At 39.4% G+C, this 24,767-nt stretch overlaps 1 protein-coding gene across 10 annotated transcripts in view; it reads left to right on the plus strand.

Moving 5' to 3' along the window:
• The window catches only part of PTPRM (protein tyrosine phosphatase receptor type M), a 700,717-nt gene that overhangs the window by 645,618 nt on the left and 30,332 nt on the right, over positions 1 to 24,767 (plus strand). For all 10 annotated transcript variants that reach the window (XM_075920958.2, XM_075920953.2, XM_075920954.2 and 7 more), the window contains 2 exons: positions 10,285 to 10,382; positions 24,369 to 24,485. In XM_075920958.2, coding sequence (XP_075777073.1) covers positions 10,285 to 10,382; positions 24,369 to 24,485 — 215 coding nt within the window. The remainder of the gene's footprint in view (positions 1 to 10,284; positions 10,383 to 24,368; positions 24,486 to 24,767) is intronic.

The following is a 24,767-nucleotide window of genomic DNA, read 5'->3' on the forward strand; positions in this document are numbered from 1 at the left end:
GATTGTGACATTTTTGTATAATTTTTTCAGATATTATTCATTCACCTCTATTCTAAACCACTGGGAAATCAGAGTAGCTATTTATTTAAGTTAAAGATCCATTACAGGGTGAAGTGAAGATGAATGCATTCATTTAATGAACCACTGGTGCCACAGCTCATAGCTTCACTATGTTGTGGAAGGCATATTATGGATACCAATTCAGGGGTGGGCAATAATTTTTGATGGGGGGAGGCACTCCAAGATTTTGGAAAGTGATCAAGGATCGCACTCTTCCATTATATTAATGGAGGAGGTGCAGGATCTGAGATGGAGGATGGGTGCAGAAGGAAGCTTGGGGTAAGGGATTAGGGTGCAGGAGGGAGTGTGGGGGTTGAGAGGCAGTTTGGGTAAAAGAGGTAGTTGTGAACTGGGATACTGGACTGGGGTGCAGGGGTCTGAGCTATGACCTAGGACAGGAAGGGGTTGTGACCTGGGGTGCAGGGGTTTATGTTGTCTCCTAGGGCAGGGACTAGGGTGCAGGGGTATGGGATGTGACCTAGGGCAGAAGGAGGTTGTGACCTAGGACAGGAGATTGGGGTAAAGGCCGGGGGCAGGATGTTGGGTTGGGACCTAGGGCTGGAGGGGGTTGGGACCTGGAGCAGAGGATTGGGGTGCAGGTTCTGGGAGGAAGAATGGGTGCAGGAGTGGGGCAGAGGGTTTAGATTATGTTGGGTAGGGAGAGCCAGGAGTGGGGGGCAGAGGGTTGAGGTGCTAGAGGCAGGGCCTGGCCAGGACACTTATCTGGGTGACTGCCGGCCAGCAACCCAGAATGTCTCTGAGGCAGCCTTCCTGCCTGCCCTGCCCCCACACAGGCTGCAGAAGCCATGCGTGTATGAATAACTACAAATCTGAGAGGAGGGGGGCATGGTGCTTCGTGTGCAGCTGGTTTTTCAAACAGGCAGCTCCCATTGGCCAGAAACCAACCAATGGGATTGTGCTGAGGGCAGGAACACCTCATGAAGCCTTCTCCCCTCCTCTTTGGGGTCACAGTTGTGAAAGAGAAACAGCCTGGCAGCCGCTTTTCTGAACAGTGTGAGTTGGGCGAGGCAAGCAGGGAGCCTGCCTGGACTTCCTGCTGATCCACGGGTCAGATCCAGTGGCTTGGCATGCCAGATCCAGCCCATGGGCTGTGTTTTGACCAGCTCTGGGCTAAGTCCTTTCATGTTCTCACAGAGTTGGAGGAGAGGCAAAGAATTTGGAGAATCACTTGCCTCATTCTGTGTAAGCTCTAGTACAGAATCCCTGTATAGACACAGAAGGAGCTAATGTGTTGGCTTGTGCCCCATGTCCAGATGAATTACAGTTAACATTTCCAAAAGTACCTAAATTGCTGGGGAGCCTTAATCTCACTGAAACTCAGTGGAATTTAGTCTCCTAATTAGTTTTTGAAATTTAATCCTGAGTCTAGTTCCCAAAGCCAATTAGCCAAAAAGGGTTCTTGCTAACTGGTTAGGAGTTCATGTGGTTTGTCTTCTGCTTGATAATCAGCAAAGTATTCTCCATAGTGCTTGAATGGCCATGTATGTATAATCTTGGTTTGTCTGGAAGCAGGTGGGTTTTTTTTGTTTTTGTTTTTTTTTGTTTGTTTGTTTTTTGTTTGTTTTGGGTTTTTTTTCCAAAGAGAGTACACCAGACAATGTCTTACTGCACGGGCCAGGGCATCGATGTCAGATATTAAAATTACATTGAGTTTTCTTGAAACATCATGTTCATGAGATATAGTCAGATCTGTTTCTTATTAATAGTCCATATAAGATGTGCAAATCATGAAAAATTAATCTTAAAATTAAAAACATAATTAAATAGGTAATTCATCTGAATTAATCATCTACTGTGGAATTGTGGTATTACTGTTATTTTTAACGTTGTAAAATAGCAGCAGCATGTCATTTTTAAATGTCAAACAAAAAGAAACTGGAGACCAAATACAGTTAAACTTATGAGGGAGTTTGATTCATGATAGAACATATTTTAATGCCTAGCTTCAAACTAGAAGTAATGAATCTGGAGAAAATCTGTTTGATTATGGTTTATGGCATGATGATTCAGTAAAATCTTAAGCACAAACTAGTACATATTAGCAAAGAAATAAAATCAATAAAAAAGGGAACCTTTCCTAAGCACTTTCTTTGCTGAAGCTGGAGGGAAGGAAGGGCTGGAGAGAGATTTCTTTAGTGTAAAGTTCTCAGAGACAGAGATTGTCATCTTTTCTGTTTATTCAGCACACTCATATTGTGGATAGCATTAAAAAATAATAAATGTGCCTTCCACAAATTCAACAATTAATAAGTAGCTTGTTAGCACTTAGTCATTACGTAAGGTCAAATTCTATCACATCCTTTGTAAGTACAGTTGGCCAACACTATATGAATTACCATACCAGATGGCATCAGTCCTATTTGGGGGCTTATGTGGGACTTAAGAGGTGTATAGGCATTGTGCTGGCCCTCAGCACAGGATAATTTTACCTTTGGGGACTTCTTGGTTTCCTTAGTACATTCTTATGAGCTCTTTGGTAGTGTTTTTGAAAGTCCAGTTTATATCAATTGATTCTTCTTTATCACTGGTGTGCTCACATCCTTAAAACAGTTGTAACAGATTGGAAAGATTGCCTTATATGCAAGTTGATAACCACTGTGTGTAGCATGTTCTTCCTGGACTGTCCATCACAGTTTAATGATATATCATATCTCCAGTATGTGCAGAAGGAAAGGTGCAACAGTCCTCATGTAAATATAGCCTTATATAAAATGCTCCATCGAGTGGGTGCTCTGTGTGTTCGGGACAGGAATTCTTCAATGGGAGTATCTGTTGGGCAGTGCCTATGGCCTGTGCCACCTCCTGCTGCAAAGCGAGGGAGTAAGTGGTGATATGAACCAGCTACCTCTTCAAGTCCTCATCTACGGCTCACAGTCTGGGACAGAATCCTTCTGTGTCTGTATTCTCTACCTCTGCTTGATGTTTACCTGTAAATAATTATGAATATTTATTTCATTTTAGATCATTTGCTTAAGTCTAGTTTAGTTAGAGTTGTGGGGCAAGGGTTCCTTCCCCAACCTTTGTCTTCTTGATGCTGTAGCATCATACTCAGGGTTCTGAGCTTCAAACTTTGCCTTGCCTGAGTCTTTCCAGTGAGCGACCTTCATAACATTTGCCTTTGCTGGTTAGGGCAGGCACACATCTCCTTAAGTGTGGGATTTGCTGTCTGTTTCCCCCTTGCACAGTCAGGCTTAGGAGTTCTAGCTCTGTTAATATCTCAAAGATCTAGCTTAGATTGGATCCAAGGGCTTTCCCATTCTTCAGGTCTTTGCCAAGGACCTCCGAGTAGTACTCTGTCAGCACTGTTAGAACTCCTCGCCAAGCTGAATGACTCCTCCAGCCAGAAGCACAACAAGGATAAGGAGAAGAATTTGAGACCAGAGAAGTCTGCTCATCATTTCTGAAATAGGAGAGAGTCTTTGCCCCTTCAGGTTTGAGCAAAGCTCCATGTCTTAGACAGGGTTTCACGTAGATCTTATGGTCAGCACTGATGGTACTGGGAGCTTCTCTTTCGCCAAAACTATCGTCTAGGTAGTGCAAAGATAGTAAGGAGTATGCTGCTTCCGTGCACTAAGGCCACCATCAGCCCTAACACCAAAGCCTCCAGCCAGCTCTTTTCCACTAAAACTGAAGAATGCTTTTTCCAGAAGCTCTGACAATCTACAAAGTTCCAGATTCCTCGATCCTGATAAAACCAGTGTTAGCATGGGACATCAAAAAGTCATCCTTCACAATCCATAACTGCAGCACTGCTATGACATCAGAACACTCTCCCTACCCCACCTCCAGCTGCACTACCCTCTGCAAATAATTACAGATAATTATCCGCTCAGATCACGGATTGGCAGAATATTAATAGTGTTGCATACTAAAGGTGCCACATACTGTGGAACTATCTTTACCGTAACCTTTTAACAGTTGAATTGTTCTGTTTTAAGGTTGCATCAAGGGAAAAAAATATTTCCTGCACTTTTAATTATATGATTTTGAATTTGTTATTTATTGTTCCACTAATTATTTTCATTGGTTTTCTATTAAATTGTTAAGACCCTTTGAATTTTACTTTTATTATTTCTTTTAGTTATTGTTTCCTTGCCATTGCTGGGAACTATTCAGCTTTGTTCTGTAGTCTTGAAACCAGAACTGTTAATTAGAAACACTGTAGAGTACATTAAAGTTACCCTCAAGGATCATATACGTTTAAAGAATGAGGGCTAAAGTTTGAGGGTCCCTGAGCAACATGCACTAGACATTGATGGTCGGTGCAAGGGATTTTTATTCTCTACTATGTCCATGAAGTAGGCAACCTCAGTGCTACAGCCAGTTTTCTTTAAGTGAAAGAGGGATGCTGCTCCACACCCACAGCAGGAACAATCAGAGGGGCCAAGGATACGGTCTGAGTCATCTCATCCCTTGTTCAGCCCCCACAGTGCCATCAAAGCTAAATGAAATCTTCTTAATCTCAGGACTCTTTCAGCACTGATAGCAATAATTTAATTCTGATAAGATGGGCACCAAATGTTATAGTGTGAACGTGCTATTATAATAGAGGCAAATGTTTTCGAAGTTAACATCAACCTTTTCTAAGTACATCAGAAGCAGGAAGCCTGCCAAACAATCCGTTCGACTGCTAGATGATGGAGATGATAAAGGAGCACTCAAGGAAGACAAGGACATTGCAGAGATGCTAAACTAATTCTTTGCATTGGTCTTCACCTCAGAGGCTGTGAGGGAGAGTTCCACACTTGAACCATTTTAGGTGACAAATCTTTGGAACTGTCCCAGGCTGGGGTATCTAAAGAGCAAGGTCTGGAGCAAATTGATAAATAAACAGCAGTATGTCACCAGGTTCAGACGGCATTCACTCAAGAGTTCTGAAGGAGGTCAAATAAGAAATTGAAGAACTAGAACTACTAGCTGGTATGTAACCATACCATGCTCCAGCGGTAATCCTGGTAATTACAGGCTGGTAAGCTTAACTGTGGTACAAGGCAAATTAATTGAAATTACAGTAAAGAACAGTGTTATCAGAGACATAAATGAACATGAGATATTAGGAAAGAGTGAACAGAGCTTTAATAAAGAGAAATTATGCCCCAATCTATTAGCGTTCCTTGAGGATATCAACAAACATGTGGACAAGGGTGATCCAGGGTGATAATATGACTTGGACTTTCAGAAACACTTTGACAAGATTTTCATCAAAGTCTTAAGTAGTATAAGGAATCATGGAATAAGAGGGAAAGTCTTAAATTAGTAACTGGTTAAACATTAGGAAACAAAGGGTAGGAGTAAAAGTTCAGTGTCCCCAAGATCTGTACTGTGATCAGTTCTGTGTAGCATATTAATAAATCATCTGGAAAAAGAAAGTAACAGTGAAGTGGCAAAGTTTGTAGATGATACAAAATTTCTTACCACAGTTAAATCCAAAGCAGACTGTGAAGAGTCACAGACCTGGAGTACTGGGTAACAAAATGGCACAGATGAAATTGAAAGTTAATAAATGCGAAGAAGTAATGCACCTTGGAAAATGTATTCCTAGCTATACATAAAAAACAATGGGGTCTGAATGAACTGTTACTGTTCAAGAAAGAGATCTTGGAGTCATCGTGGATAGTTCTCTGAAAACATCTGCTCAGGGCACGGGCAGATGACCGTTTTGCGGAGCCCCGGGCAGCATAATTCCGCGGGGCCCCCCTTTGCCACGGTGCATGCGCAGCGGCGCCATGGCGCATGCACAGGGCTTTCTGAAGCGCAGGGCCCGGGGTGGCCGCCCCTTTCGCCCTGCCCTATATCCGCCCCTGGCTCAGGGTGAGGAAGTCAAAAAAGCAAACAGAATGCTAGAAATCATTAGGAAAGGGGCACATAAGACAAAGTATGTGCAGTTGTTGTTATCCAATCTCAAAAAAAAAAGATGCATTTGGAAAAAGTATAGAGAAAGGTAACAAAAATGATTAGGAGTACTGAACATCTTCCACGAAAGGAGCGATTGAAAAGACTGGGTCTTTTCAGCTCGGAAAATATATGAGTGAGGTGGGATATAATAGATGTCTATAAAATTATGAATGGTGTGGAGAAAATGAATAAGGTAATATCATTTATGCCTTCATATAAGACAATAAATTAGTATTGTTAAATGAAATTAGTAAGCAGCAGATTTAAAATAAAGATAAGGAAGTACCTCTCCCTACAGTGGAACTCATTGCCAGAGAATGTTTTAAAGGCCAAAAATACCACTAGTTTAAAAAAAAGAATTAGATAAGTTCATGAAGAATAGGTCGATCAGTTGCTGTTAGTCAAGATGGCCTTTGCGCTTAAATATATGATTGCTAGAAGCTGGGACTGGAAGATGGGATGGATCACTTGATAAATTTCCCTGTTCTGTTCACTCCTTCTGAAGTACCTGGCACTGGGTCCACCCCAGTATGTCCATTCTTATGATCTTATTGTTTATACTGTATCTTTTAATTTCTTATCTTTGAAAATAAAAAGCCACTAATATGAAATTCCAAATATGAACAGAAGCTGGGGAAATTTCTGATTCAGCTCAATCCTTATTTTTTTCAATTGAGGATTCCGGATGCAGTTGCCCTTCTTTTTTGTACCAAAATTGCATACTAACATCCTGTGAACTGTGTGGGGAACTAGGAATTCCAGACAGCATTACTCCATTTCAGAGCGCTCTTTCCTAAAAATCCAATATTTGAAAATCCCAAATCATTGCAATTTTATTCATATCTCTGTAGTAAGCTTTATGCAATGCTTCTGGTGCACACTGGCTACGTTTGCTTTTTGTGTCCATGCAGTTTGATACCAGTTCACTTTTTGCTTCTCATTTCTTTCTGAACTTCAATATTCCATGTTCCAGGTCGGTTTATCTCTGACACTGTTCGCCTGACTCAGTTGAAAATATGAGGTATAGGAACTAGGCCATATAATACCAAGCAAGACAGAAGAAAGATTTGGAAAACAGTAAATCATCTGTTAGGGTTTAAACTTTTTTTTAGAACTCCATGATTTTTTACTTCATACTATATGTTTATCATTTTTCACTCTTACTGATAATACAGCAAATGGCAATTTTTCAATAAATTGTTTATATCTTTGTTTTCTTCACTACTTTATTTAAATGTTTATATTCTTACTTTTCTTTGCTTTTCACCTTTGGGTTGTATTGAGCAAGTGCTTCATTGCTGATTGTGTTCACATTACAGACCTTTTATATCAACTGCAATATTAGCTAATGTAATGAGCCAGAGGCTTAATGTTATATAGTATCTTCTCTTCAGACATTTATGACCACAAGGGGGCAACTGCTGTCAAATAACCTTATTGCCTATTCTGCAAACGTCTGTAAACTTGATGCTGATACCAGTTATAGACACTGTTTCTCCCCACCCCCATCATGAGTCTCTGGAATCAAATTGTGCAGCTTTGGTTGACAATGAATTCTATGCCCCTATATGGCCTCTAATGCTTTTCAGTTCTGTCTGGCGACAAGTGACAGAGTAATAATTTATTCAGGTGTCAGAAAATAATTTGAAAAATGTCAAGAAGAAAAGAAAAATAGGCTAAGAACGAATTACTTTCAAAGACTTTTAGCTATGTATTCCGTCCACTCCCTTGCAAGCAATGTCCTGAATCTGAAAGAAGTTTGGAGGCTGGTTGGGTGGATGGATGTAACTGGAAAACATTTTTTAAGAATAAGCTGGCTCTGCTCCTCCTCCAGACACTTTTAATTTTCGTTGTCTTACTATGACAGACAAGCCTGAGAAGAGCACACATTGCTGATATTGCAGAAGAGGACATTTTTTGGCATCACTCATTCTAGTGAGGCAACACTAAGCTCAGTGCAGCTGAAGAAAAGTGAATGCGGAAAACAAAGACAATGAATTGTGTTTGGAGGAAAGTTTGATCCTGTTAAATTCTTACTGATGCTATAGTTTTTATCATTAGCATTCTTCAACTTTTTTCAGCTTCATCTCCTGAGTCATCTTTATTCCACTTTTCCCCCCCTCTTAAGAACAGAAAATGAAAAAATTTCAAGAAACAACTGCATCTATTTTTTAGCTTGATTTGTGAGTTCAACATGTGAAATACAGATTTCTTCAAACCCGCAAGGACAGTGTCAGTCAGCACTTTGACTGACAAAATACTTCCACACTCAACAAGCCTGTTTCACTTGTTTCACGTGTTTCAAGCCCTCTCCTGCTGACAATGCAGTCCTCACACGTGCACTTGCTGTGGCGAAACCTTGTTGCTCACATGGGAGAGAGGTGTTAAGCACTCAAGAACAACAAAAGTTTTGTTGAGCAAGTGTAAGTGTAGAGACAGTCTTAGTTTTCCCACTGGAAAAAATTGCAAGGTCACTTTCCACCTCTCTAGCAATACAAAGCAACTTAGTATGCTTGGGATCAGTCCCATTATGTTCTTTTGTCTAAAAGGTTATATTGAATCATACATTTTATAAAAAGAAAAGAAAACCAAAAATTCACCCATAATGTGTATACTATCTGTGGAACATAAGAGAGCACAGCTCATTCTTGGATAAGATATACAAGGTCTTTATAAGGTAATATAATCAGCTTCAGGATTCCAAATGCTGAGGAATAATTTCAACATGTCATGCTTGAGAATACCATGTATTTCAAACATATCAGATGTACTGAATTTTAAATTAAACAATGGATTTGAGTTTTTAAGACACACCATCATCTTGGAATCTAGCACATTTCCAAAACTGAAGTAGGAGTAAATAGGCTCAGGTACAACACCTGCTTCAAGATTTTTGTGCTCTTACAATCGTATTTTCCTATCATTTTAAATGTTTTTTTCTCCTGTAATGTTATGTGAAACACCTACACAAGTGAAGGGAAGAACGACTGCCCCCAGGGAAAATAGTGGAACTGACTATACAACTATACACAAAGTGCTGTCAAATGCACAAAGCAGACACAGTGCAGAGAAGTAGGAAACACTTAAATAATTTTTGTGTACTAAAAAAATAATGATAGTGCTTTTAAATGTCACTTGTAAAATTAAGTTTTAAAAACATTTCATATAAAACTGGGTTTTTTAAGTTTATGTGGTCTTTTTTAAACATTGTACTTTAGCTAGTCACATCACCTTTGAGGCGCAATTAGCAGAATAGTATTTCAAATGCTGTAAAATTATTGTTTTATAAATATAATGTTCCAATTCTGACACTTTCCAAAACTGCCTCATAGTGTCATAACTTATCAACTGGCCGCAACCCTAGTTGAAAATTAAATAAATAAATCAAATGCTTTTTTAATACTTCAATCATGTAGCTTGCCTTTTTTTTTTTTTAAGAAGGAAAGTGGATACATTTGTCTTTTACTGAATAGACTAATGGCACTGCAGTATAAAGGTTCAGTAGATGAATCACTGAGGGTACTAGGATTTTAGTAAATGACAATATTTTATAACTATTTATTCTCTTTGCCTTAAAGTGGTTTCAGATCCAAAAGTTGGGATGAATGCCATGTGTAACAGAAAAGGCGCAGAAGTAAATAAAATTAGTGATGTGGGCGTTCTAGCATTTTACATTTCTGCCATTACTATTTTCAATACTACAATGGATTGACTTTCCACTTTTAGCAGAATGCTGCAAGGCTTGAGTGTTAACAGTTTTGAATACTAAAGAACACTGATTTTTCAAGGCCATTCATCAGACTAAGTGCTGAAAAGTAGACTTTTGTGTCATGACAGGTATCTTTACCATTTCCCTCACTATTTTAAAAATTATATACTGCAGCCCAAAAAATTATAACTTCTGCTTCACTTCAGAAAGTACAGTTTAGGAATTGGGCTAATTTGATAGTGAACACCAGGAAAAATATTTGAAAGCAGAAAAAAGCAATAGAGTCCATTATGGCTCATTTTATTACATATACACTTTCCCCAGAAAGAGTAATGTTATCCATTTGTATAATGACACTTTCGGATATTATGGTGATAAATATCTAAACGTTAAAGAACTAACTTTCTTTCACAGCACTATTTCAGGGGAGAAAAAAAAACTTAAATGCTGGTGGTTGGCATAGTGAGAGAAATTCAACCTTAAATGAAAAATATGGCAATACTGATATGTATAGATAAAGTCTCTGAAAATTTCCTAAAAATAAGCTTTCAATCCAAAGACTTTCAGAAAGTAAACTTTTCTTTGATATATTATTCCAGGGCCTATGCAGGAGACGATATATGACTTTTGGAGAATGGTATGGCATGAAAACACAGCCAGCATAGTCATGGTAACAAATCTAGTGGAAGTAGGAAGGGTAAGTAACTTTTGTTCTTTAGATTATGAAAGACTTTTGAGGTGTTCAGTTTTGGATAGTAAATAACAGACCTAAAAGATATTGTACTGAAATTATAGCACATACAATATTTACTATTATTTAGCTAAAAGGTGTTTAATTCATTATTTTTAAAGTCATTTGAAGTCTTGGCTTTGATAATATTTGATAACATTTGGGCAACAGAGGCAAAGTTTTATAGCTTTAAGTGCATCCAATTATTAATACAGGTTGAACCTCTATTAACTGGGACTCTCAGGTCCGGCAACATCCATCGTCCGGCACACATGTAATAGGACCAGAGAGTCTTGATGGATTGCTGGTGGCCAGGAATCCTGTGGGGCATCAGTGAAACCCTTCTGATGCAAATTACATGGTCTTCTTTCAGATTAATTCTGGAACTGATTGTTCAAACGAGGGATTGAAACATTGAGTCTATATGGATTGCATTGAACTGTGCTGTGAAACATTAGTTGAAATCCACCTGTGGTTTTATTCCCCCTCTCTGAAAATGACTCCATTTCTTAACCATGAACTTATTAAATTGCATTGTCCGTTCTTAATTGAGTATCTGGGAGTGGCTCAGCAAAGATGATAATGCTTTAACCTGTGCACTGTAAATGGAAGAAAGAAAGAAAGAAAGAAAGAAAGAAAGAAAGAAAGAAAGAAAGAAAGAAAGAAAGAAAGAAAGAAAGAAAGAAAGAAAGAAAGAAAGAAAGAAAGAAAGAAAGAAAGAAAGGGCTTTCACGGACACAACTCACTTCTTCAAATGAGTGAAGCAAGAGGCACAGAAGGACACAGAAATGTTGGGGTTTCTGTGCCCCTCTGTGCCTCTTGCTCCACTCATCTGAAGAAGTTTGTTGTGTCCATGAAAGCTATGTTTTTGTTAGTCTCTAAGGTGCTACAGGACCACTTATTGTTTTAAGTTTAAGCCTGACACAGGAATTCCTCTGAGACTTGCACATGGAACAATTAGCTCACAAGTGCACTGAAATCAGAAAATAGAATCATTTTGCTGACCGGGCGGTCTTATTCAGGAATGTATTTATAAAGAAAATTGGTGTTAGCTACTTTACCTTTTTCCATACAGATTGCCTCTGAAGCAAGTGTCCTGGTAGAGCGGTCAGGTCCCTGTTTTTTTCTGGAAAGTGTGATCAAATAGGAGAACTGACAGTGGTTACTCTCAGCTACTGACTGGACACCCAAAGTCCAGTTACTGCAGGTCAGGGAGGTGGAGATGTGCCAGATCATCACCCATGCTACCCCTTACATAGCAGGGGATCCCTACACTGTGTCAGGCAGATGCAGCTCCTAGCCATGGCTCCAAAGTGAGTCCCTCCTCACCCAGGGATGGGAAGTGGGGGGAGGAGGAGCAAATGTGGGATGGGGCCTTAGGAGGAGTGATGGAGTAGGCCGCAAAGGAAGAGGTAGAATGAGAGAGCTTCCTACACTCCTAATGGAGTGTCCATTTTTTTAATATTACAGTTTTGTAGGCAACCTATCTCCTTATCATGTCATTGTTGCTAATATGACTTTTAACAGACATTCAAAAGATCCACTCTCTTGTTTTTCCCCTACTGCGTGTCTCTGTGCTAGCATCAAATCTTAGGGAGACTTTTCTAAGGCAAGTCCAATAAGAGTTGGACACCTAACTCCCCAGTGCCCCATTGAAAATCCTAGCTGAATCAACAGAAGCATTGGCTACTCTAAGTCCAGCATTTTCATTAACTGCTGAAGAATGGGGAAATGGCACATATATTCTGGTGTGAGCTGAAATGGTTTTGATGCATGTTTTTAATTTCTTGGTAATGTGGTAGTTGACATTTTCTGCTGAAAAATGTTTGTCTTGCAGGGAGATCAATTTTTAGGTATTATGAATCAGATTGTCAGCTTTAGTCCCTTGTTTGCAAGTTCAGTTTTCCATTCTCAGTTTATTATACCTGTATGTTTTGTCCATAGTTAATTGTTAGTTTAAATCCTACTGTTTAGACATCTAGGTGCCTCACTCTACCCACAAGTCAGATACCAGTACTGTACTTAGACATCAAAATAATAGATTTTGTCACTACAATTAACACCAAAAACACAGGTACCACTAATTGCAGAGGCAAAAAGAAAGTCTATGTTTGAGACCACTTTAAAAATCCTGTCCCCGAATCAAATATAGGCCTTGCCAATGTAACAGCCACACTTACATTCAGAGCAAAATTAAATAAATGTATTTGTTATAATAGTACACTCTTATATATGCTTCATTTGTTGGTGCTTTAGCTAGAAATCTCTCAAGAAGAGATAGTTTAAAGAGATTGTCCTATCCTCCACCGTAGGGCTTGTCTACATAAGGACACCCTGAACATTAAATCAAATTAACTGTGTGAATTTGAAGAAGATTAAACTGCATTCAATCACTGTGTATACAGTGTTATTCAGAAATAAAGTAACCTTCTAGAATCATAAGAGCTGGAAGGAACCAGGACAGGTCATGAGATTCAGTCCCCTGTACTCAAGACAGGACCAAGCACCATCTTATATCATCCCTGACAGATGTTTGTCTATCCTGCCCTTAAAAATCCAATGATGGAGATTCCACAACCTACCTAGGCAATTTATTCCAGTGTTTAACCACCCTGACAGTCAAGAAGATTTTCCTCACATCCAACCTAAAACTCCCTTGCTGTAATTTAAGCTTGTTTCTGCTTGCCCTGTCATCGGAAGCTAAAGAGAATATTTTTTCTCTTTCCTCCTTGTAACAACATGTTAGATACTTGAAAGCTTTATCATGTCCCCTCAGTCTTCTCTTCTCCAGACTAATCAAAACCAATTATTTTGATATTCCCCTCATAGGTCAGGTTTTCTAGACCTTTCATCATTTTTGTTGCTCTTCTCTGGACCTTCTCCAATTTGTCCATATCTTTCCTGAAATGTGGTGAACCCTGGATAACTACTCTCTGGAACTGCTTGCCCAACCAGCTATTCCTTATAATTACTCCATCTAAATTGTATTCCCCTAGGTTGTTAATGAGAAGGTCTCATGAGAATTTCACAGGGGCTTAATGCAGTTCAACGGGCTCACTTCAAACTCACACCTTTAGTTTATTTATAGTTTATTTGTATCCATTTTGCTGGATGTCCCCTTGTGGGCAAACCATTAGAGGTAAAACAGTTTATTGTTATCTTAGGATCAAGGTTCTGAAACATCAACACAAGTGGACTATCAGTTTTGACCCACAGGAGAGAATGAAGATCTTGGTCAGAGCCTTTCAGTCCACACAGTACGTCCCCTCAGCAACTTCTGTCATAAGGAGTCCCTCCTGTTGTGTTTTTGCACAAGTAAGAGAAGAAATCGCAACAGCAGTGCCACTATGCACACTGCCTCATGTGAATCTCGTAGGGGTACAACAGTCCAGTGAGGACACAAGGTTGCAGATTGCAGAAATGTATATCCACTTGATAAGGAAAGTGGTAGTACTATTTTTAAAGAGGAATTATAACCACATTTTAAGAACAGTGATATTATGACACACACAGAAATGTAGTTAATCACCCCTGGGCTTTTGCCTGTCATTGAACACTGACTCCATTCCCAAAATGGGATTGTCATCACCAAAGGAGTTAAATGACAAACATGCCATTTCTCTTTCCATACCTAGCAGAGAGGGCTGTGCTGCCTCGATTACTAATATTTTTAATGGGCACCGTCCTTGAATTGTCACCGTCATTTTCTGTTTTAACAATCGGTTAGATTCCTGCAGGGCAAATCCAGTAACCTTACCCGACTTTGAACTTTTATATTTTTGTCACAGTTCTAGTATTAGACTACAGATTTGCTTACAGACCTCTTGTACTATTTAAGTTGAAAAGCAACAAAAAATACCTTATATTTCAAGGTAAAATGAACACCTATTTAACATGTTAGTCACATAATGTGCATCATTCATGAATTAATCATTAAGGGAGTATATGTGTATTTGTTTACCAGGACTGGCTGGATAGTCAGTAAATCAGTCCTAGGCACTTGCTTTTTGCCCTGGAGCATTCTGCATCAGGGCTGTTTTAATTGCCAGTGGAGGAGCCACCATGAGGCTTTCCCTAATGCAAGCACCTGCTGCAGATGACTCATTCTCTCCATTCCCCTCCAGCAGGGTCTGGGTACATCTGCCAATACCTGTCATTATCTGAGGCACACTTGTCAAAACCATGCATCCCTTTAAGCTCTTGTACGTTCCAGCAAGGGACCCTTGTCAGTTTTTTTGGCATCTGCAGACTGCTGTGCACCTGGTATTTAAATGGCCCAGAAATGTGTTTTGATTGTTTTCCCTCTTTAATGAACCTACTTGAGGGACATTTATCTCTTTATCTAGTAGTCTGTTACCAAGTCACTCACATTTACACTCAAAACTCACTTGTGTTTTTATACCAATCCATCTGCCAGAAGCCTTATCACAAAATCTGCAGAGCTCCCAAAGGAGATTTTTGCACTGGTAATTTAAGCTAATGATTTCTAAACATATTTAGTCAGATTTATGAAGACCTCATTAGAATGTGACTGTTTATTAAAAATCTAAATGGGGTCTCACAGTCATTTAGGGAAATCATTGTTGAGTTGTCATGTACAGTTCAATGGTAACAGGTGATGAAGTGGTTTGAAACAAAGAGAAGTTGAAGCAGACGTGAGAGCCTTGACCAAATAAAACACAAGTTCTCTAATAGCCTGGATCAAAAGTCTGTTTCTTTATTAGGTTGGTGTTGCCCAGTTTTTTCCATTTAAAATGAAGTTTTGCATAAAAATCACACCGCGTAAGAAATAAGAGGCAGATAGTTTTCCAAGCTGCCGACTAGAGGATAGAAAACAAAAACCAAGACCGCAAAAAAATGCTCCAGAGAGACAAAACTAAACAGTAGGCTAATCTGGGAGACCTTTACTTTTCTGCATATAATTGATATAACTACTAAATGGTTTAATGTGAATCAAGTTATTTTCTTAAATCAGATTTAGTTTAACATGGGGATTTTTCTTCAAGAAAATGGTGTGTTTATTAAAAAAAACGACATGGATGATTTGGCAAACACAGATAACAAATCATTATTGCCATTTCACAGAGACTGCGCATAGAGCCTGATCCACCCACTGAAGTCAGTGAGAGCCTTTACACTAACTTCGGTGGGAATCAGATCAGGCCATTATGTCAGAATCATATTGGCCAGAGTTCCCTTCCAATTCTTATTGGAGGTACGTATAGAATCTCACATCTTGAAGCATCACTTCCTTTCCAAAAGTTTGATGGTGAAGATGTGAAAGCTGGTGAGCTCTGCTCATTTAGCTATATCTGTTTCATGTAATCTCCTCCTTTGCACTCACTGAACTGTTACTGATGTTTTGTTGGGCATCTGGAATCCAGTTTGGCTTGTCACATCACTTCACATTAGATTCTTTCAGTAGTCACTCTTCACTCCCTTTTTTTGTGATGGAAGAGTTTAGAATTAAATAAATTATGAAAGCCACTGATGAAACCCAGCAGAAGCAGTTGATATATAAATTCACTGGTAGGCCTCATGTTTTTCTATCATTATTTTAGTAACAAAATATTTACCAACAGGTGGCAACAGAAATAATTATACAAAATAAAACCAAAGCAGAAGTATCATATTAGAAGCATAAGAATCAATTATAGGGTCACAGTTATTCTCGAGAGCTAAAAACAGCAAGTTCTGATAATATACACAAAAATTAGTTTTGAAGCAGGCACAGTTGCAATAATGTAACTTACCTGAGACAAATTCATAGAACAAGGAAACGAATAGTTAAGGCAGTAACAGTACATGCTCTATACACTTTCATGTACACCTTATCCTTATCATAGCAACTGTATACACCCGTCTATGCATTGTAACCTTAAATCTGCCCCTCTCCTGCACATATGACCACACTCCTTTATTGGGTTATTTTTTCCTCAACAGTAGTAGTCATGGTTGTTTAGAATGGCAGCTGGGGACACAGCAGTTTGGTGTTTCCAGAATGGCAATTCAAATGATGATGAAATGATGATGAAATGGCTGCCTTGTGAGCACAGGGTTAAGGATGCATTACAAGATCTGTGTTTTGTGGAAATAGTGGGGTAAGGAGGAAGGAGTAGAGAGTATGTGCAATTAGGTGTCTTAACTTTTCATTTCCTTGCTGTTATGGATTTTTCTTGAGTATGTTGTGTGCAGGGCTGGCCTTACTATGAGGTGAACTGAGGTGGCAGCCTCAGGTGCCAGACTGTGGGGAGGCGCTACTAGACACAGAGTGTAGAAAATTGTGTCTGCTGCTGGTGCAGTGAGGGGAAATGGGGGGGGGGGTAATTTGAGCTCCACACCTCAGGTGCCAAAATGTTGTGGGCCGGCCCTGGTTGTGTGTTGTGATCTTCACTACTTCACGGAAATGTGTTTGCCGTACTAATATCCAAGGATTTTTTGAAGTGTAAGTAAGGGTGAGTATTTGGGTGAGGGCAGACTGACCTATATAAAGGTAGAAGATTTTACCTACCAGCAGCTGCCTTCTCCACTCTGCCCCCACCATGCAAGTAGCGTGCGGCGCTTCAAAGCGCCATGTGCTCCTAGCAGGGCGGAAGGAGGCTTCACGCACATCCTCGTCCCCAGGCTGCCCCCTGGCCCTAATTGGCTTGGGAGCGAGAGAGCAGCAGGGCCTCCGCGGGCTGGGTCCAGCCTGTGGAGGCCCTTTTGCCCATCCCTGATCTAGATCATCCCTGACAGGTATCTATCTAACCTGCTTTTAAATATCTCCAGAGATGAAAATTCCACAACGTTCCTAGGCAATTTATTCCAGTGTTTAACCACCCCGACAGTTAGGAAGTTTTTCCTAATGTCCAACCTAAACCTCCCTTGCTGCAGTTTAAGCCCATTGTTTCTCGTCCTATCAACAGAGGCCAAGAGGAGCTTGGATGTTGGGAATGGGGGGCTTGGATCAGGGAGTGGAGGCTGCAGGAGTCAGGACAGGGGATGGAGAACTCAGGTCAAGAAGTGGAGCAGTGTAGGAGGACAGAGAGCTGGAAGGTGTGGGGGCTCAGGGCAGGGGATGGAGGTGGGAAGTCCAGGAGTCCGGGCAGGGGGCTACAAAGTGGGGGGGTTATTGTAGTGAGAGTAGTGCTGCTTCACCGGTGCCTTCTCCCAAGGAGCTAAGGCTACGCTCCCTGGATAGTGACTCCTCCCAGAGGCCAGGAGCTGCATTCCACAGACTGCAGCTTTTCCTGGGTGGGTGGAGCTACACTTCCTGACTGACAGCTCTTTGGAACCCAAACTCCATCGTGAACTCCAAATTATCTGGGGTGGGTTGGTGGGGCTTCGCAGGCTGCCCAGCCTCCAGCTGCCCTCCCCCTGCTTGCAGCCTGTCCTCTCATCTTGCTTTAAGTTAGGATAAGAGGAAGCTGCATACCAAATTTGGTGGTGCTAGCTGATATAGTTTAGAAGCTCTTGAACAAATGGACTTGCAGATGGATGGAGAGACTCACAGACACACACACAAACACTCTCTATCTTTTATATATATATATATATATACACACACACACACACATACAGTACATGTAAAATTCAAAGGATGTAAAATTAACTGTGTATGTATGACATTTCCCATCAGTTAGCCACCTACTTTTAACGTAAAACAGGAGTTTATGGTTCACATTTCAATATAATTCTAACCATAGAGCTGCTGCCAGGTATCTCCATAATATTTCATTTATATTGCATTTCATGTGTAAAAGGATCCCAAAGTACTTTTAATATTTACCACATTATATATCCAAATTATGTGTGGGATTCATTTTATCCAGTACTGAAGTTGGCATGAAACACAGTAGCTCTTTAACAGCACACACAAGTCTACATTAGTATTTAGAATAAAGTTTAGAATGTTTTATCTAGATTAAATGGAGGGAAATTATTTAGACTTCTAATTACACAGGTTGGAATTAGTTCTGGCATTGGGGTTAATGCACTTCCTATGAGAAGTGTCGTAGATTTTTTTTAATGGCTGTTGGGGGCTAAGATTTCTCTTTATCTGTGAAGGACAAAAAAACAAAATACACAGATGGGAAAAAACAATAGATGCATTAACTCCAGCCCTTGTGTCTAGGCACTTTCTAATATGTGTTCTAAGACTACAAATATTGTAATTCCCCATTTAGGATTTATTTTATTCATACATATATTTTCCTGGTAGCTTCTATACATACTTGGTAGTGGTAGTTGTTTTTAGTGGAACATGATGGGCAATAATGTTTTTTAACAGAATTCTAAATAAAACAATTATAAAATCTCATAGTCTAAAACCATTGTTAATCTGGCAAATCAGTGAATATCATCATATGTCTAACAGTCAAAATGAATTTCTGTTTTCCAAATTTATAATCTGAAATAGCAAGTTGGCCTTATTCCATCATGCGTAGCAGGAGAGGAGTCCTCAGGGGAAAGAAATTGCTGTTATTTTCCAGGAAACTAGAAGAACGCTTTTGTAATCATTTAATAAAGATGTCCACAAATCAACAGTGTTTGCCCCATTGAACAGAGCAGCAGCATGCATGTATACAACATTGCCCTGTATAACTTGAAACAAAGATGAATTCAGTTTTCAGTGTTTTGTTGTCTTCATTTGTTTGCAGTAGAACGAATGCTCGAGAAAATATCATCAAATGAGATTAATATCAATTCTCACAAATCCAATTTAAACAGATCAATCTGAGAAGTAAACACAGGTGGTATAAGGAAACACAAATACATGGATAAATTCATACAGATGTTTGAATACAGCCCACATGCACAAGGCAAAATTTAAAGGATGTCAAGATGACTTGAAAGCTTATCTTTTCTCTGTCCTGAGCATTTGTTTGTCTTAGGTACTTACATGATCCTCATCACCATAATATCTGCAGGTCTTTCAAGTTTTAATGTATTTAACTTTATAACATTCTTCTAAGATAGGGAAGTACTATTGTCCCCATTTTTTGGATGAAAACCTGAGGCCTAGATCCTCAAAGGTGTTGAGGCATGTAATTCCTGTTGATTTCATTGGAAGTTAATTGCCTAAATACCATTGAGGATCAGGGCAAGAGAGACCACATGACTTGCCATGGAGTCACACAAAACACAACACATAGTCTAGTCCTAGATGTATGGTCTACCTACTAGACCATTTGTCCTCTTACCACTGGACCACAGTCCAAAAATGTAATGGTCCATTGACCATCCTTCTTTATAATGATGCTTTGTGCTTGGCCAGTTTCTCTTCATTTGTAGAACCCTTTAATGGCTACTGAGGGCCCAAATCACCTCAAGGTAGGTAATAATACGGAGGCATCCAGCCACGTCAATTTCTTCGTGCTGAACCAGCAGCAGGGAGAGGGCATGTGGTATATGAAACCTTTTGTCAGATCTAAGTTAGATCACCGTGGAGACTGAATTATCTTTCTTAGGTCTGCTCACCCTGTTTCAGCAGAGCAGCACAAAGCATACACACTACCCCAGGAAATGTAGCCATCGTGTAGATTTTAGTTAACTAGATAGCTCTTTTTAGAGCATGCTAAATATTATACATTGTTTCTAAAGACAGATTTGTCAAAGACAGAAAACGTGGTGTGCTGCTACTAATGCTTGGGCCCAAGAACTGAGTTAGGGCAGGCTAGGCATTCACTTGGTGAAGACTGTTCTGGACAGGTTTTTAATTTAGTGCATCTCATATGTGAACTGTAACTGCCCTCCTATACTGGCACTGCCACATTGGGGTCTCTATTTGCCAGCTCTTGTCCCCAGTACAGCAGAGGCTGGAAGCAGCTTTCAGCTCTGAGACCTCATTCCAGGCAGGCTGGAGGAATTTGTCTGTCACCTTGTATATGGAACCTGCGCCAGCAGAATTCATAGAGAGAATCTCACCCAATATAAGAGAATAATGGAAAGAATGATAGCTTGCATTTATACAGTGAGGATCCCAAAGCACATTGGAAGCATTAATTAAGCTTCACACCACTTGTGTTCTTAAATACTGGTGTGTAAAATGAGGCACAGGTAGAGATAATTTACTTGCCAAGATCAACAGCAAGTTTGCATAGGAGCTGGGAATATAACTAAGATACAGGCCAGTCAATGGCGGGGGAGGGGGAAGAGGGCAATTGCCCAAGGGCCTGGTGAGTCAAAGGGATGGACCCAGGGTTCTGGCTGCCACAGTAGCAGAGGTGGCAGTCAGAGCCCTAGACCCTTTAAATCGCTGCCAGAGTGCTGAGCCTCAGTGCTAAGGGTTGGGGAGTGCACTGCCCTGCCCTGCCTCTTCCAGGAGCACAGAGACTCCTCCTCCTCCCCCGCCCACACATATACATCCACACTTAGGGACATGCAAAGGTTGTTGGCTCTGCTGCTCAGAGATCTTGATTGAGATTTTTCAAGAGTCTAGGGATTTGAGAGACACGTCTAATCATTATGGTTAATGGAAGATATTTGTCTTAATCCCCTTGACTCAACCCTCAATTCCCATTTCCGTATGCTGACCACTAGAACCTACACAGTGACCATTCAGAGCAGCCTACTCGCAAATTAAGATGACATATATATTTTGGAAAAAAAGAAGAAAGACTGGATTTAATTACATGGCTTTTGTTTCAAATTGATTTAATTCAAAATTCTTATGTTTAATTGATCTCCTTTTACTTCAAATAGTAAAATAAGTGTAAGATTGGCTATGCTGATTTACAAAAGTAAAAAGTGTAAAAAGTTTCCACGGCGATTTTGGATGGATATTTCACTTTACTTCCAGAAGATTCCATTTCAAACTTTGTTTATTTTATTAATTTACTTAGTTCTGGATTAATTTTAAATTAGAATGTATAAACCTGGTCTGCATTAATAATGCCATATAGTGCACAGGCAATAGTTAGCTATATTACATCTTGTTAAGTATATTTTAGAATCAAAGAAAGTTAAGAAATCTTTTATTTAAACTGCTGAATACTAACTATGAGGCTTTTTTCCCTGCTAGTTCACATATCACTTCTGTAATGTTCCCATTCCAAAGAAGAGTGAATTCCAAAAATGAGTACTTGCTTTTCATGGCCACAGTTTCAAAGCATGTTACTTGCCTAAGGCCAAATACACTGTTTCAAATCATTCAAGCTTAGTCACTGTTCCTATTCACTGTTTGTATGCCTCCCATATTTACAAATAGTGAGCACAACTTGTTACCCTAATCTTCATCTTTCAGAGTCTAATTTTACTCCATTTTGCTGTCTTTGAGATGTAAGTAGATGATGATCTGCTTGCATAGACCAAAATACATATGTAACAGATGGACAGGTACACCTGGGGAAGAAGGTATTATACCTATAGAGCTTTCATGACCTCCCTCCAATTACCCTTTTATTTTCTAAGAGGGTTTGGTTTTTTGGCAATGTGATTGGTAACAAACGTGGGAATATCTCAGAGCTCCCTCTCAATCTTTGTTCTACTTACATGAGCTTTGAAAATTCATGAGCTTGTGGCTGACATTTATTGGTATTTTAGTGGTGTAAAACCCTTTTGTAATTGCGGGGTTTTTTTTAATTTTGCTGTACAATTATAGTACATTTATTATTTATTTTACCTACACATACATGTATATTGAAAGTTTAGGTATATTATATATACCTATATCTATATAGGCACAGATATGTGTCATATACCTAAACCTTCCCTTCAACTTTTGCTTTAAAGTATGTTCCAAATATTTATACAAAATGTTAAATGTTTAGATGTACACATTTTTGTAAAACCTTTTCTGATCTCATTGTAAAGGTATTTACTTCAAACAGATAGAGGTCCTGATGCAGCAAAATATTTATGGATCTCAATCCCATTTACACTAGCTTGTTGGACCCACTTTACATTAATGTGGAGGGCCTTCGTGTAGATGAGAATCAGGGTCATTCTGACTTGCCTAACTTTTGGCACATTGAACGGTCCGTTACATAAGCACACACAAAGTTTAGCACATGCCTAAAGGGATGCAGGATTGGAACCAAAATGATTTAATGCAAAATTTAAAAAATCTTATCTTCTCCCAGCCTGTGAAACATTTAGTAAAGCCGTAAATGGCTACAGCTGCACCATTCCCATAGCTGATACACCCCTCTTCCCACCAGACATAATTGTCAGGGGATTGTGTTGTCATCGAACTGTCAACACTATTCCCAATCTACCCCACATCCAAAATTCCCTGAGCAATGGGAAGCACAAAGCCTTTTTGGGGCAGAGCTGCATGAGGCACCGAAGTTCCTACCAACCCTAACATAACTGTTCCATTGGATTATCTTAAATGGGAATTCAAAAGAGAACAAAATCCAGCTATTAAGACTAAAGGGAACATATGTATCACTGAATCTGTCACAGAAGTGGTCTTTTTAAATGTGCCTATTCCTTAATCGTAATCCACGCACCTGTAACCTGAAGAAGAGCTTTGTGTACCTCAAAAAAACTTGTCTCTATTCACCAACAGGAGTTGGTTCAATAACTCTGTCTCTCTAGTTAGAAACGTGCATGTTTTCCTTCAGAGCCAAGTCATTTAGGTGAATCTAGTTTATTTTAGTAACCTCAGCTGTTTTGAGATGGCAGGCGCCCATCTGAGAGGTGTTGAGCTAAAGTTAGAAACACGATGCTTTGGACTTCTGTTGTGACTAGAACCACTGCTGCAGCTGCTTCCTCTTTCCAGGGTTGTCAGTAGTCTGTATCAGTCTGGTGACAATGTGAAGAGCTGCTTTGCACAGAAAAACATCTTCAACATATGGGGGAAAGCTATTTCAAATCATTCCCTAACAACAAATATGATGATTCCCTCTGTTTGAGTCAAGGATTTGAACAAAGCCAATGACCTGGATTATCAAATAGAACAGACAGATGATAATGAGCCTCCAATATGTTTCTTATGATTTCTGTTTTCCTAACTGAAGGGTTTTCAGAGATTCTTCTAGATGGAATTTTTTCAAAGTACAGTATTTATAAACAGCAAAATAGAAATACCAGCAGTATGAATTGCATGCAGCTGTTTTTAATGTTGTAAATGCTGTGTGTTCATTGCTGGCAAAAGATATTTAGATGCATTTCTCTAAAGGTTGAGGAGGTTGTGAAGGTTGTGCTAGGCTACACTGGACCATACCAAACCCCAGCAACTCTCATGCAAGCTGCCTCCCCTCTTTCCTTTCACTGCAATGAATTCCCCAGAACTTACTGAAGTCAATGAGTGTCTGAATTTATCCAGAGTCAATGTTAAAAGCCAGGAATAGAGCCTGACTCCCATTCGTGTGCTTTTGTTATATGGCCACCTCTTACCAGTTTTTTTTTTAGAAGTTTATTCTGAGTTGAGACAACAGATGCTTTTTCTTTTAAACATTAGACAAACCCTTATGTCTGCAGCATACATTGTCATTTTAAAAGAATGCAAGATATTTTTGAAACCAATAGCACCTGCAAGTGGAAAAAAAATCAAAACGAGCTTGAGTTTACTCAAGCTTCTATTTGTAGCTTTTCCCTCTGGATACTCCCTGGCTTGGAAAGAACAAGAAATGGGTGGTTATTGTAACTGAGCTATGCGCAGTGTAAACAACCTTCCACTACATACAAATTTACCTTATTTTACTGAATATTATTCCCACCTAGAACCCCAAAACTGTGTTTTAAAAATGCATGTTCTTTAAGTCAGCAATGAGGTGCTAAAAAAAAAGTAGGTTAACTAACTAAATTAAACTGTATTCCCCAGATGAGAAATTGGCAAACTCCATTTACCAACATTTACTCTCAGCTACACTACTGCTTTTAATACACGGACCATTTCCTTGTGTAAGAAGCCTGACTGTTTTATGTGGGGTTGAATTTAAGCTCATAAATCAATGCAAAGGGTACAGAACAGATTCAGATGCTGAAAACTATGAACCTTAATTTCTTTTGTATTTTTAAAAGGTCAAATGCTGCAAATACTGGCCAGATGACACAGAGATATATAAAGACATTAAAGTTACCCTAATAGAAACAGAGCTCCTCGCTGAATATGTGATTCGAACATTTGCTGTAGAAAAGGTAAGTTTGGAAAAGTGTATTTTTTAAATATGGTGGTGCTTTCCCATGCAAGTTAAATACATGCAATTTTGTCATTTTGGAAAGATATTAGATTTCATTGGCTAACAGGCAGCCCATTTACTATAGCAAATCACTTTGTGGGTAGTCTTCTGGTAATCCCTTATGGAATATTAGATTTTCCTTTTTCTTTAAATGCACTTCCTTTCTGCTTTGACCTGGCCCAGATTCGAAATGGAAACAGATATTTCATTCTCTTAGGGTCGTAAAGGAGGAGAGGACTCT

Source organism: Pelodiscus sinensis, chromosome 2, assembly GCF_052426305.1.
Source record: "Pelodiscus sinensis isolate ZL-2025 chromosome 2, ASM5242630v1, whole genome shotgun sequence".
Classification (NCBI taxonomy): Eukaryota; Metazoa; Chordata; order Testudines; family Trionychidae; genus Pelodiscus; species Pelodiscus sinensis.